The 15,264-nt window shown below is 31.1% G+C and overlaps 2 protein-coding genes across 3 annotated transcripts; one reads left to right on the top strand and one right to left on the bottom strand.

The window, feature by feature from the left end:
* The first annotated feature begins 5,250 nt into the window (after positions 1 to 5,250).
* LOC115722359 (uncharacterized) lies at positions 5,251 to 9,616 on the top strand. Of its 2 annotated transcripts, none has more exons than XM_030651554.2 (5): positions 5,251 to 5,427; positions 5,665 to 5,853; positions 6,182 to 6,292; positions 6,751 to 8,580; positions 8,668 to 9,616. In XM_030651554.2, the coding sequence occupies exons 1-5, from the start codon at positions 5,400 to 5,402 to the stop codon at positions 9,288 to 9,290; spliced, it is 2,781 nt and encodes a 926-aa protein (XP_030507414.2). In that variant the 5' UTR covers positions 5,251 to 5,399; the 3' UTR covers positions 9,291 to 9,616. The 2 variants fall into 2 exon arrangements, with proteins under 2 accessions (XP_030507414.2, XP_030507413.2); XM_030651553.2 differs by having other exon boundaries at positions 6,092 to 6,292.
* Positions 9,617 to 10,767: 1,151 nt separating this feature from the next.
* Positions 10,768 to 12,949, bottom strand: LOC115722442 (uncharacterized). Its single transcript, XM_061103826.1, has 2 exons — positions 12,841 to 12,949; positions 10,768 to 11,936 (listed from the first exon to the last, which is right to left on the bottom strand). The coding sequence occupies exon 2, from the start codon at positions 11,816 to 11,818 to the stop codon at positions 11,006 to 11,008; it is 813 nt and encodes a 270-aa protein (XP_060959809.1). The 5' UTR covers positions 11,819 to 11,936; positions 12,841 to 12,949; the 3' UTR covers positions 10,768 to 11,005.
* Between the last annotated feature and the right edge of the window lie 2,315 nt (positions 12,950 to 15,264).

The raw sequence follows: 15,264 nt of genomic DNA, 5'->3' as shown, positions 1-15,264 counted from the left end.
ATACATATCTTAAATGTTGTAACTCATTGGTTTCATTTCATATTAAGAAAAGAGTTATCCATCTTTAAAAAAAAATGACAAATTATTTTTTAATAAAAAAATGAGTAAAATGAGATATTTGCAATGATCTTTATAATTCGATAAAATAGTTTTGCAAAAAAAAAAAAAGAGAAAAAATAAATTCTACAAGAATCTTAAAGAAAAAAAAATCTTATTTTATTTTTATGTAAATGCAACCATATATATATATTTTTTTGATAAAATGATTGGAATGACTCATGAATTTACGACGCAGACGTCCGCCACCGACGCTAGAACCTCCTTGATCGGGGTTGGTTGAAGAAAGATATGATTGGCCCAGCCGATGGAATCGATAGAGAGAAACGACCCAGCAACAATCCATTTCAACAACAACCTGTCATCCCAAGGAATAGCACGTTGGCGATCTCGGATCAGCCAGTCTTTCGTTTCGTCAGGGCCCTATGATTATTAATTTCATTTCCATTTGTCAAACCAGATATCAAGATAGGAGTGATATTTAGAGGAAAGAAAGAGAGAGATGCGATCTGAGATTAGAGATCCTCATCTCTCTAAATGTAACCATATTTGAAAATAAACTATCGAGAAAAAATAATAGAGTTAACTTATAACGATACCATTATTTTCAAATACACTCAAACCAAAATAAATTTAGATATGGATCTCGAATTATCTAATTAAGTAAAGTTATACAATTATCATTTCAATTTTTACTTTTTTTTAACAATTACACAAATATATATTATGTAAGAGATTATTTCCACTCCTCAAATAATAGGATGAATAATAATAATAAAATGAGTGTGGAATAAATATTTATAGTTGACTTATAAAACTAAAAAATCACAACCAAATCTAAATCTATTAAATAAAAAATAAAAAAAAAATAAAAGAAATACCTTTTATATTACAACACACAAATTAAGAACTATTCACAAAGTCAATTATTATTGGCAAAAGAAATTTCACATTTCTTTTTTTTTTCTTTTTCTTCGAGAAAGTATTGAAACTTTAAAGAAATTATTAGGTAGGGGAACAATTTATAAAGGTCTTTACAAGACTCTGAAATATATATAATTGTGTAGTGGGAAAAAGATATAATGAATTTGAATTTTATTGTACTTAATATATTTTTTATTATATATATCACAAAAGATCTTTAAATAATGATATAGAAATATCATAATGAGAAAAGGGTCCCCACATTATTTTGTATAAATTGTTTATCTCTCTCTATACATTGAAAAGTGTATATACTTTACATAAATAGAAAAAAAAATCAAACTTTAATACATACAAAGAAATTCCTTTATTTTTATCCAAAAGTATATATTATGGTTAGGAAAAATAAACCTAACAAATCAGCTCATAAAAGGGTCATTTAAGGACAAAAAAATATTAAAAAAAAAGGAAATTATTTGATACATCTTTCTAAAATGGATGTCCCTTAGGGTACCCTTTGGCAATTTTGGCTTTTGAATAATTATATGAAACTCGATACTTAATTACACTAATAGATAATAGTGGTATAATATCGAAGAAAATATTAAGCACTAATGGTACTTTTTAATATTTCTCTAAAAATGAGATTCTAAGTTCCAATTTTCTTTTTTAAAGAAAAATAAATAAATAAATATGACACTTAATATTTGATGTGATTAAATTTATTGGAAAAAAGAAAAACCATTTTTATTTGGGAAATTTGATTTTCTATACTTACATATACTTAATATTTTTTTTCTAAACACATAACATTTAATATTTGTGGGATATGACACATTTTAGAATATCCCTAAAATACCCCCATTTACATTACTGCCTCCCCACTCTCTTCTTCTCTCTTTGTTATAAAAAAAAAAATTAAAGTGGGCATCGGGCTCTACATCGGGCCCATCGGCCAGTCATTTGACCATTGGGCCCTACATCGGGTCCATCGGGCTAGTCCTATAAAATGAAAAAAAATTAAAAAAATAAAGTGGGCATCTGACCATCGGGCCCTACATCGGGTCCATCGGGCCAGTCCTATAAAATGAAAAAAATTAAAAAAAATAAAGTGGGCATCTGACCATCGGGCCCATCGGGCCAGTCCTATAAATAGAATTTTTTTTTAAAAAAAATCCAAAATGGGCATTAGACCATCGGACCTTACATCGGGCCATGCATCGGGCCATGCATCAGACCATCGGGCCATGCATCGGGCCTTCATCTTCAAGCTCATATCAAACCAGAAAATCGGATTTTCTTGCCCAGAAAGATCACAGACCCTAGATCTACTCCATCTAACCCTAGATCTAATCAAGAATGCACATATCCAACCTCAATCTATCAACTAACAACATTTTCACCATAATCAATAAGAAAAAAAAAATTAAAAAACCGAAAGGGGACAGGCTCGTCGCGTGCTCTGTGGATGGGTTCCCTCCGTGGGGTGGTGGGTTCTTCATTCGAGTGGGGAATCGTGGATGGTGCGATTTCAAACGCTAGAGAGAGAGAGAGAGAGAGAGAGAGAGTTTAGAAATGAGGGGGGTTAAATTGGATTTAAGTAAAAGTTATCCCATTTTACAAATTATGTATAGTTTTAGATTAGGATAACAATTTTAGTCTCTACTATGCATATAATTTCAAATTTTCCATTTATTTTTATTAAATATTTAAATGAAGTTGAAGAGATCACGTGAGTGAGGAAGATGACTATTGAATTTGAATAACATACGTAGGCACTTGACCTTCATTTCTTCAAAGATTGATTTTCTTAGTCAACTTTTTTCTATTTTTATTAAAAAAAAAAATTATATTTTGAGAATACGTATCTCTACTTCTACCATTGGCTGTTACATATCCCAAACTCACAGCCCGGTAACCAAATTATTTAAATATCAAATAAATTATTTTTTGCTAATAAAGTAATCTTAATAGGTTACTATCAGGGTCTAAATTTGTTAAAAAATAATTAGTAGTATATAAATAAAATATTAAATAAGAAGAACAACAAAATAATTAATTAAAGTATGTATAAATTGATTCAATTCAATAATAATTTACCGTCAAATATTAAATATTTAATTGTGATCGAATTAAATTAGATGTTATTTTAGAATATCTAATTTGATCGAATCGGATGTTGGACAGAATGTCAAAAAATCCAATACATCCAATATACACTAATTAGTATTTTTATTTAATTGGGATGAGTAATTAAATTTTATATAATTATACGTAATAAAATATATGTATATGAAAATTAACATTATAATTTTACTTTTTTTTTATTAGATGAATCCAATTCATTTCAATACACTATACTTAAAATATTGAATAGATTTAATTCGATATCTTTATATATTAAAAGTGCCTATCTAACGACATTTCTTGGTTTAACAGAATATACTTAAAAATAAAAGAATATTCTATTAAATTTAACGATTAGGTTTGATCTGCTGTTAACAAATAAATCCAATAATTAAACTAAAAAATTAAACAATCTTTTAAATATTAATAATCTCTTTTTAAATTAAAAAAATTATCTTAACCACATATCTCTCTAACAAACCTATCTTGGGAGAATATTAATAATTTTTTTCATTTATTTTTTTTAAAAAAAAATCTTTATATATTAAAGTTAACCTCACGTTATCTAATGTTTTCTCCGGATAAGCATAGTAAGCAGAAATACCACTTCTATCTTTGTGTGATTGCAGATATACCACTTCTGTCATTGACCCACTTTTTAGCTTTATAAATGGAGATGTTCATATAATATTAACACTTTACAGAATATTTATAGATATAAACTTACATTACAATGTTATGTTAAAAAAAGAACTAAATAGAATAATCTACTACTCCAATAATAAATTTATTTACAATTTTATAATTACACTAATATTATTTTTAATACATTATTAAATAATCTTTTAAATACAAATATTTAATTTTTTTAAACAAAAAATTTGTAATCTTTAAAAATAAAATAAATTCAAAATCTTAAAAAGACCAAAATCTTAAATGAAACTAGCAATACGTGGCTCGGCACGTACATTCACCTAGTAATAAATACTAAGTCTAGAAAATTGAATAAATCTAAATTAAACTAATATATATATATATATTTATATGAAATACATCTAACAGATAGAACTGATCCAATCCAACATCTAATAGATGTTAGATTAATTGAATGACTAAAATTAATTGGATCAGTTCAAATTATAAAATCTAACATCTAATATATAATTAGATTTGATCATAATAGGTCTAAAAAAGTTATATGTGGTCTAATAAACACCCTTAATAATAATGTTTAGTATAGCGGTGAAGAATTAACTTTTACTATTTATTTATTATTTTTTTATCATGCAATCAACATTATCAAATCAACAACCAATTAAGGAAATACCAAGTCATTTATACTTTTATTGCAAGTTTGGTTCATTTTGAATAGCCTTTGGAAGGACATATTCATTCCTACCCAAAAGATCATTCCATAATTTAATTGTTTAGTTTTGACTCTTTGAGATCTATGCAACTCTAATTCTATTGTCCAACCACAAAATTAAATCAATAATCTCCTATTCCAAACAACATCAAACAACAATAAAAAATCACATATAAATAACAAAAAATAAACAAAAGTACAATATAAAAATACATTAAAAAATCATATTTTCTGTAATAAAATAAAAAAATCGTAAAAATATTTAAAATTTCATACAACTGTATTTTTATAATTTTTTTTTTTATTGTTTTTGTGTATTTACGAAATAATCCCTAAAATCTAACATCTAATATATAATTAGATTGAATATCTAAATCCGATCGCCGAAAAACTCAACCCATGTACACTCTTAAATAAACATAAAATTATTAAATGTGTTCCAATAAATACCCGAACTTTATATACTAATGATGCAAATATACCATAAGGGGACCATAAAAAATGGTGTGTAATTGTGTATACATTTAGTCAAAAGAGACAAAAAAAGCCAAACACGTGCCCATGCAAATTTCTATTCCCTCAGCTCCACCACACCGAATCACACCTCCCTCTCTCTTAATACACTCGTACTTAAAGTACCATTTTACCCTTATACTTGACTTTACCTCATTGACTTTTTCAAACGTCCAATCATTCAAACCGTTATCATGTACCGCGTCGCAGAAGATTCCAACAGTAACCATAACAAAAAAAAAACACAAAAACAAAAACAGCGTATTTTTCTTTTTTGTAACACAGTCCGTACAACGCTCGGTTCGTAAGAATTTCCAGACTTAGAAGTAGGGAAAGGACTCATTTTCCTCTTTCGTCTTCATTTTCTTTCTTCTTTTTCTCTCTACCCAAACAAAACAACTCTCTTGAAGCAATGGAAAACCAACAACTTCAAAAACACGGTCTGTTTTTTTTTTTTTTCGATTTTTTCATTGGTTTTTTTTTGGATCTTGGGATTTTTTTTCAGTTGGGGTCTCTGTTTTTTTTACCTATTTTTCAGTAAAGTTTCTTGCTTTATTCATTTTCCAAGGAAAATGTCTTCTGGGTATTTGTTAACTTTTTCTGGGCACACTGATTTCTTGATCTTTCATGTTTTTTTGGGGTTTAACTAATTATTATTTTGATTTTTTTTTTTGAAGATATTCATGGAAATTATGTTTGTCAAAAATGTGGATGGCCATATCCAAAGCCACAACCAAGTTCCAAACACAGAAGAGCACACAAGAAGATCTGTGGAACTATTGAAGGTTACAACAAGGTTGTTGATATGGAAGGAAGTGTTCATTCAACTATTTCTGATGATGTAGAAGATCACAACAAAACCCCTAGTGAGAATCTTAATCTTAATCTTTATCCTTATCCATTCCCTTTTATTATTAATATAATTTGGTTTTGTTTTTTAGTGCTTTTCTGTTTTATTGTTAGGCTAGATTTAGTAGATCTTTGTTATTCTTATTACTATTATTAGAGAATTAATCAATTATAAAATAACAAGAAACAATTGTACTTGTTTTATTATGATTATATATTGATTAATTTAATGTGTTGATTTGGATGCTTTTTAAGCTCCATTTGAGAAGGGTAATGGAAGAACAAGGTCATTAAACAACAAAACAGAAGATGATGTGTATTCTGATGCTGCAACCGAATTTTCAGAAGGAGGACTTTATTATGCTGCAGTGACTCAAGATCAAGGTGGTGCTGCGAAATCGGATACTAATGTGGAAAAGATGATCCAATCCTCTGATGATACCTTAGTTGTTGCTGGTAAGATTTCAATCTTTTTGACACTAATTGTCAATTGATTTGTTTGGTTGAAAATTTCAATATCTTAAGATGGTTCATTGTCATTGTTTCTCATATGAAAATGGTTGTTAAGGGTTCTCAATTAGTGTTGGAATTTTCGAACTTTGGATCATTGGATAAACCTTTGTTAGTTTTTTTTTTATGAAGATCTTTATAATGTTTGAGACTATGCCAATGCATATTCTTTTCGCTTGTTGTATAAAATTTCAATATCTTAAGATGGTGTCAATGTTATTAATCATTTATTGTCATTGCTTCAAATGATGGAAATGAAAGAATTAGTCTCACATATGAAAATGGTTGTTAAGGGTTCAATAGTTCTCAATTAGTGTAGAATTTTTTTGAACTTTGTTCGTTTTCTATGAATATATTAAAGTCTTAAACCTTTTTCTTTCGGGTTGTAATGATTTAAACTGCAGAGAGCGTTAAACCTCTGGACGGTATTGCTAGTTCGGTGATGGATTCTTCTACAGATTCCCAGAATGAAGATTCAGTTCTTAGTGTTAATAGAAATGTTTCGGTTGATGACTTGCATACTGTGAAGTCAGAAACACAGAAAGATGTAGCGGTAGAGATTGAAAAGGTTGATGGCTCTTTATCGTTGTCTGAAAAGGGGACCGATGTGGAGGTAGAGAAAGACAATTATTTAGATAGCAGTGCTGTGCAATTTACGATCTCCCCTACTAATGTAGATGCCGAAACAACTGGGGTCATGTCCAAGTCGGGTGAAACTGTTATGAGTTTAGAACCTGTCCCAATTATCCCCGATGAGGGTCTTGTTCGGGTGGAAGGAAAGCTTACTGATGTTTCTACTGAAGTTGAACATGTTAATGCTTCTGATGATACTACCAAAACTACAGTGGATAGTGCAGAAGGAGTAGATTACACGTATTTTGGTGATTTAATCGAGAAGGGAGAAGTTGATGATAATTTACTTGTTCTTTCTGTTCCAGATGACATACATGTAGTTGATAATTCTGAACTACTGCTTGAGGATTTTAAAGATCACAAAGCTTTGAAGACAGGTCTTGATTTGGAGAATAGCCAAAGTGAAGACAGTGTGGCTTTTGTTTCGGACAGACATGTTTTGGAAGATAGTGTGGAACTGGATCACAGTCGAAGTGTGCCAATGGTTAAAGATGTGGCAGCTGAAGAGGAAGTTAATTTGTCCGAGGTCACGGGCAAAGTCACTGAAAGCCAAAGATTAGATGAAAAAGGAACCCCATCAGATTTCGTGATGCCTCCTATGGATAAAACCTTTTCGGTCTCTTCTGTTGAAGATTCAGTTATTGCTTCGGGCAATGAAGGAATAGTTCAAGCATCCCACTTACCTGGTGTGAATGGTCATGAAAAGGATTCCACTCATGGCGAAGGAGGTAGAGAGGATGATGATGATACTACGAGCCATGTAACTGCTGCTGATGCTGGCTATGAAAAAATCGAATTTGGAAAGGATGATTTGGCTGGAGATGCTGGTGATCCTGTTACTACTCCACATGTGATCGATGAAACTGTAGTTGCCAGCAGCAATGGTGTTGCAAAAGAAAGTTTCTCGGGGCACACAGTAGTTAATCCTGAATCCGCTGAAAAGGTTCCCGAGCTTCAAATTAACTCGGAAAACAACTTACAGAAAAGAGATTATGAGAAGCTTGAGACAGAGGACTATGTAGGTGGAGTTGACAATAGTGAGGCTCCTACTAAGGAAAGTTGCTCGGTGCATGCTGTAGCTTTTCCCGAAACTGCTAACAAGTCCTTTGATGGTAGTGATAATAATGGTTTCGAGAATGATGGTATTCAGAAGTCTGTTGAAGATGGAGTTAAAAGCAAGGAAGAACCTGTAGAAGAACACCTATCGGTGCAGCCAAAAGCAATGGTAGTCGGGTCTGTAGATGAGTCTTCAGTCGTTGTACCTGCAGCAGATTCGAGTAGTGCTCGTACTGCAGACAGTGTGGATGTCATAGTGGCTTCGGATACACTTCAAGAGACGACTGAAGATAAACTCGATGGAAATGAGAATGTTAAGGAACCAACAACAACTCATTCTGCCTTGGATGTGAAGTCATCCATCAATAATTCAACCGAAATTGATGATAGCTCTACGAGAGCATTTGATGCCACGTCGGGGCATGGTTCTGAATCTTTCCAAGAAGGAATTGACAAACAACTCCTGGCTGGATCTGTAACTGATTTATCAGCTGATTCAATTAGCCAAACTGACAGTTTGGAGGGAAACTGGGGATCTGTTTCGGGTAATTTATCTCTCTTCGAAATAATTTTGTTTGATTAATATTTCCATGAGTGAGTGTGTATTTTCTAATGTTTGATGCTTGTGACAGTACTTTCTATACAATCAGATGCACAAGCTGTTATTGATACCGAAACATTACCATCAACCGAATCCCAAGCGATAATTGGAGAGAAAACAGACTCAAAACCTGTTTCTTCTGAAGGACAACATCAAGACAAATCAGAGATGTTTGAGCCACCATCTTTCATGACATTGGTTGAACCTGTGAGCGTCGGGAATGGCCAAAAAGCAGCTACTGCAGCCGAAATCCAGACAGGACAGAACTCACAGCAAGCCGGGTGGTTTCCTTCGATCACTCAAGTAGTAAATGAATCGCCAGGGAGAAAGAAAAACGAAGAGATCATTGCCAAGGTAACAAACTGGAGCACAGGTAAACAACAACACACTCCTTTGAAAAACCTCTTGGGCGAGGCCTCGATTGAGACAAGAGCAAAGTCACCAAACCGAAAAGAGAATGTAGCAACAACAACAACAACAACAGTAAACTCTATTCTGGCACCCGAATCACCCCTAGGCCATGCTGGTGCTGATAGAGAGATCGGTAAAGAATGGAACTCGCCTGCAAGGTATCCCACCGAGATCAAAAGAGAAAAGAGGAAGAGTAGACCATATTGGGCACAGTTTGTATGCTGCTCGTCCTCGGTTCATTAGATTCTTTAACCGCCATTGATGTTGAAGTTTGTGCTGGTAAATTTTCATGTCATGATGCAAAAATCTAGTCTTAGGAGGGTACATAAAAATGTTAAATTTCTCTCTATAATTCTTATTGTTGTTATGTTTGTTTGTTTGTATATGGTGTGTGTGACATTTTAGTCAAATGGGGTTAGTATTAGGTGGTTTGGTTATGGCTTTGGCTTTGGATTTGGATTATTATTGTGTGAGACATTATTAGCTTAGAATTACTGTGTAATCATTTCTCTTTGATATGTAAGATTTTTATAAACTGGCTATGAATTTTAATTTCTTATTTCTCTCAATTCTTAACCAAAGAATCTTTATTAGGAATATTATGATTGGTTTTTTCTAGAATTAAATCTTATGTTACAAATTAGATTTTTTGGTCAACATTGCTATTTTAATTACTCTTATTTGGGAAATAATAAACTTATAAATCTTCTCAAGTTCTATGGCTTGTTCTTTTATGCTATGTTTGGTCGGAAGGAGAGAGAATAGGATGGATGAAAAATATAAAAGAGAGAGAGGTGAGTAATAATTGAAAAATGGATGATGAAGTGATGAAAAAATAGATAATTATTAATTTATAAAATTATTATTAGTATATTTGTAATTTATAATAATTGAAGAAGGGGATTTTTAGTGTTTCTAACAATGGAAGGATTCTAAATTGGAGGTTTGTGTAGATTTGCTATCCTCTCACCTCTCATTTCTCTTCTTCGCTCACTCTTGTCAAACAAAGGGATTTGTTATCTCTTCCTACATCTCTCCCTCCTCTTCTTCCTACCAAACATGGTGTTAACATAACTAATTTTCAAATTTATGTGTTCAGTAAGTTACTGAAAAACTCTTTGATTATCACATTAGAGGATTACGGTGGTAACTAAGTAGGGGCTTAAACTAAATTTAATATATGGGACCTCATATGTAATTTTTAAAAGAGGAAATTACAATTTTATGAATTTTTTTTTTTACTTTTTATGTAAAAATATAACTTCTTTTTTTCAAAAAAAGTTATGAAAAAATTGAAGATAATGTTAAAAGTATGAAAAAATCAAGTAAAAATAATCAGGTATTTTTATAGTAATTAGGATTTTCCATATTTTTTTTTTATTTTTTTCTAAAATTTTCCCTTAAAATATTTTTTTTTTTGAAAAAAAATTATATTTTTGTAAACTTATACTTTACAAATCATAAAAATGAAAATTCTCCTAAGAGTATTTATACCAAAAACCCTTAATTTTTTTGTTGCATATTTTTCAAATAGTGAATCCCATCTTAAATAAATATGATTAGCCAAAAAAAAACACTTCTACTTAAAGCAACTATGGAAGAACAATCCTATTTATAACACACAATACTATATAGGATCTGAATTAAACATAATGTAGAAGAAGTCTAAGTAAAAAACCACCTGAAAATCAGTGTTCAAAAAATGGATAGCAATAGAAAATGAAGCAGAAAAATTAAAAATATCAACCAAAGAAAACTCATTACAACCTCATATAGAATTACACAAGTCAAAAACAAAATGAAAAGCCTAATGAAGTCAACTACTAATACTACTGCAAACATTTGGAGCATCTATAGATTTTATATTATTAGGTCAATAAGTAATGCAAACATGAACCTAAAGTAATTACATGGCTCCACCTTGTTCTTGTCCTCCTCCTTCCTTGCTCGGCTCTCGGTTAACGCTTTCTGCTGTGCCTCTTGCTCTTCCTCTTGCTGCGTCTATCATCAGAATCAGAATCTGATGCCGAGTCAGAATCAGAAGACTCGGAAGATGAGTTGTACCTGCTGCGTCTCCCCCTCTTTTGTTTCTTCTTCTTCCTCCTTCTCCTTCTCCTCTCCTCTTCAGAATCAGAGGATGAACTATAATCGGTAGTACTACTCTCGTCTGAAGAAGAATCAGAACCTGTCCCTGATGGTGACTCGCTATCAGTCTCGAAAACAGAAGCCTCACTATCACTACCCGAATCAGAATGGTGCTTCCTTTTGCTTTTTTTAGATTTTATTTTGCTTTTCACTTTTGCTTTCACTTTCTCCTCTTCTTCCTCCTCTTTAATATCGGGGTTATCCAAATCATCTGGAACCGAAACCTTCATCTTCAATTTTGGATTCTTCAGCTGCTGAGTTCGAGATGGCCTCGAGATATAAACTCGTTCGTTCTTACACTCGTACGTCCAATGCCCGGGTTGAAAACACTTTTGGCATTGTGAAGCCGCACCACCAACAGTAGCCACATTAGTCTTGAGATCCTTTCGCTCGCCCAATCTTACAGCCTTCTCGGTACTCATCAAGTACATCTGTCTCTTGGCTTCTCTCTTTTCCTGCCATCTACTTGGCCCTTCTTCTTTCTGACCATAAGCATTGACATTCCTAGCTGCTGCTGCAGCTGCTCGTTCGGCCTGAGCCCGACTAAGACCTTTCGCAGCTGTCATTGCAGCAGCCTTGATTCTATCAGCTGCAACCTGAGCTTTCTCCTCTTTCTTACTAGACATCTTTATAGATCAAACACAATTTAACCAAGAACATACAAAACTGAAAAACAATGGCGAAAATTTTCAAGCTCCCCTACTATCGAAATCAAAAATTTTCAAGTTCTTCTCTATAATAAACCTGCATTATAACAGTTAAATAGTCTTTGTTATATATCAATTGAAAAGAAAGGGAATCAAAATCATACATCCCAAATCATGAAACCCTACAATTTAATAATTTCTCTAATTCAAATAAAGGTAAGACGAACCAAAAAAAATATCAAGCTCTCTAACAATGATGAAAAATTTGAAGATTGTTTTGTAAAGATGGACTTTGTGAAAATTTTTATTAGCAAAACAACCTTACAAAAAAAAAATTATTAGCAAAATAACCATGTACAGTCACTTGTGCGATATGGTCGTTTTCCAACTATAGATTAAGTGTGCGACCATCATGGTCGCCTAGAGTAAATTGAGTGTGATTATTTTGCAAATTTTGACTATTTCACATTCTTAGTTTGTCAAATTTCCCAAATTTGAAGCTGCCTACTATCAAAATCGAAAATTTTCAAGTTCTTCTCTATAATAACCCTAAAATTTAATAATTAAAATCTCAAGCTCCATACCAATGGCTAAAATTTTCAAGCTCCCTACTTATCAAGATCGAAAATTTTCAAGTTATCTCTATAAAAATCCTGCATTATAATTTACAACAGTTAGATAATCTTACAGCTCAAATCATAAAACCCTAAAGTTTAATAATTTCTCTAATATTCAAACTAGAAGTAAGATAAACAACAACCCAATTGTTCAATAACTTCAAATCTATGCTCAAAACATACCAAACCTAAAAAAAACCCTAATAATGGCAACGAGAGGAGTAAAAGGAACCATTAATTCAAAGATTGAAGCTTTAAATCTAATCAACATAGAACCCTAAACAGCCAAATGTAAAAACAACGAAGTAGTCGTGAATCAATTCAAATCGGGCAATCAATGAGATCTACAAGGAAAGACAATAGAGAAAAGGTTAGAGAACTCACCAATGGCGGCTTGAGAGAAGAGAAGAAGAGAGCGCAAGTGGCTCTTCTGTCTCTGACTCCGATTGAATTTGGGTTCTTATGGATCCAAACGGGTCGGGTCTCCCATATTTTCAAGCGGATCAAAGCCCGTTGTTTAAAAAAATATATATAATTATTTGTAATTTATTTTTTGATTAAAAATAATAATTTTTAAGAAATATTATTAATTAATTATAAGTGTCATTTTATAGTGGTGAAAGACACTATTAATATTTTATAACTATACTCAATTTGAAATTATTAGGTAAATTTATAGCGTATTTCAAAAAAATAGTGCACTAATGTATTCTCTTCGTATTTTTTATATTTAAATATTTTTTTTTATATGATAGCGTACATATTATAATTATTCAAAATATTTTATAAAATTAAAAAAAAAATTAAATAATTTTACTTACAAAAAATAATCACTTAGGCATACATATTTTATAACTTAAACAAAAGAATATGTATTTTTGTAAGAAAAATAAAAAACAAAAAATATTCCAATAACTTTTTAGCTAATCATTATTGTGTGAGTTTAGCTCATTTAATGTGATTTTAATATCATATAATAATTTATAATTAACAAAAAAAAATTGAATTTTCGAAATAAAAAATGAAATAAATCCTTAAAAAAAAATCAAATCAAATCATGGAGAGTAGAGAAGAAGAGTGATAATGATGATGATGATGATGAATTTACAGACTATAGCAAAACCAGTTATAACGATTACTACAACAACCACTGTTAATGGCTTCTTCTTCTTAAGCTCAAACAATTCAATCAAATCCAAACCCAAATTACAACAATTTCATTGTCTCTCACTCTCAACTTCTAACACTCCCAACAAAAACACACAACACACAACCCTTCTAGTGGACACTTTCCATGAGCACCGTATTCTCAAAAACTTGTTCAATAAGCTCAATAAGACTGACTCATGCCCTTTGCAATTGCTTAAACAAGATGGAGATTGGACTAAACAGAATTTCTGGGCTGTTGTTACTTTTCTCAGACACCATTCCAGGTCATTGGAAATTCTTCAGGTAATTAATTCTTATTTATTATTGTTTGTGGGTTGTTTTTAGTTTTATCAAACTTTAGCTTAGGTAAATGGAAATCGATTTATATTTAGAAATTGGGCTTTGGGTTAGATAGAGATTGTAGAAGCATTTCTTATTTTGAGTTGAAAATACTTTTATGGCTTTGTGTTCGACGAAATGCGTAAGAGAAGAGTAGTGTTGTATCTTTTAAAGGATTCTTTTATTTGGTTGTATTCTAAATTATCGGAATTTCATTCTAATGGAATGGTGTTTTCATTATTTTGGTGAAATGAGTATTCCATTTTGAAATGGTTGGCAAAATCTAAGAAAAAAATTGCTTTAAAGGAGATTTTTTTTATGCATTTTAAAGATTATTCTTTTATTCCTATTTATGTTTTTCATTTTAAAGAGTTTTATTAATTTAAAAGTACTTTTTTTTTCGTTTTTATAATTGCTTTTACTTATTATTTATTTATTTTACTTTTTCCTTAATAGGATAGATTAGTGATGTAAACGACACGAGCTCAAGAGGCATGAGCATGACCTAATATGAAAAAAATATGGGCTTGAGTACAACACGACACAACGTGATTAAATATAGACTTAGGCACGACACAACACGAAAAAAAAAATAGTCTTAAGCAAGACACGATACGTGAACACGAACTGACTAACTCAAAAACACAACTTGTTAAAAATTCTTATAATAATAATACTACATATGTATTTACAAATGAATATTTAAATTATAATTAGTCGAATTAATTATTTTATATGGTTTTTTTTTTTTTTTTGAATAATAAAAGCTTTATTAAATCAAATCTCCCAAGACAATGGAAACATAACAAGTGGGTAAAGAATCCCCACTAAGAATACGATCAGCCTCAAAAAGAGAAGCCCACGCTAAAGCATGCACAAGACCATTAGCAGACCGTTTAACAAACTTACAATCAACATCAAATAAAGAGGTTAACAACCCTCTACAATCATGTAAAACAAACCCATAAGGAGAAACTAAAGTTTATAATTATATGGTTATGTGTTAAGTATTATAGAAAAATTATACAAAAACAATTTAAACTATAAAACATGTTTATAATTTTGTGATTAACTTATTAATTATAAAAAAAAATTAGTGAAAAAGTGAAGTTTGAATTCGAGCACATATTAGAAAATGAACAAACACATGTATGAAAAACAAGTCGGCTTAAGTAAAGTATGATACGAGTCCAAACATGCTACGAAAATATAGGTTTAGCGAGACTTACCCTTTAAAATATTGATACAACACGATCTATATTTTTTTATGGGTCAACATGACACAATCTATATTATTACTAGATTTCCAAAATATAGGTG

The sequence above is a fragment of the Cannabis sativa genome, chromosome 9, assembly GCF_029168945.1.
Source record: "Cannabis sativa cultivar Pink pepper isolate KNU-18-1 chromosome 9, ASM2916894v1, whole genome shotgun sequence".
Taxonomy (NCBI): domain Eukaryota; kingdom Viridiplantae; phylum Streptophyta; class Magnoliopsida; order Rosales; family Cannabaceae; genus Cannabis; species Cannabis sativa.
The sequence above is the reverse complement of the archived record's forward strand: the minus strand, read 5'-3'. Positions and strand labels throughout refer to the sequence as shown.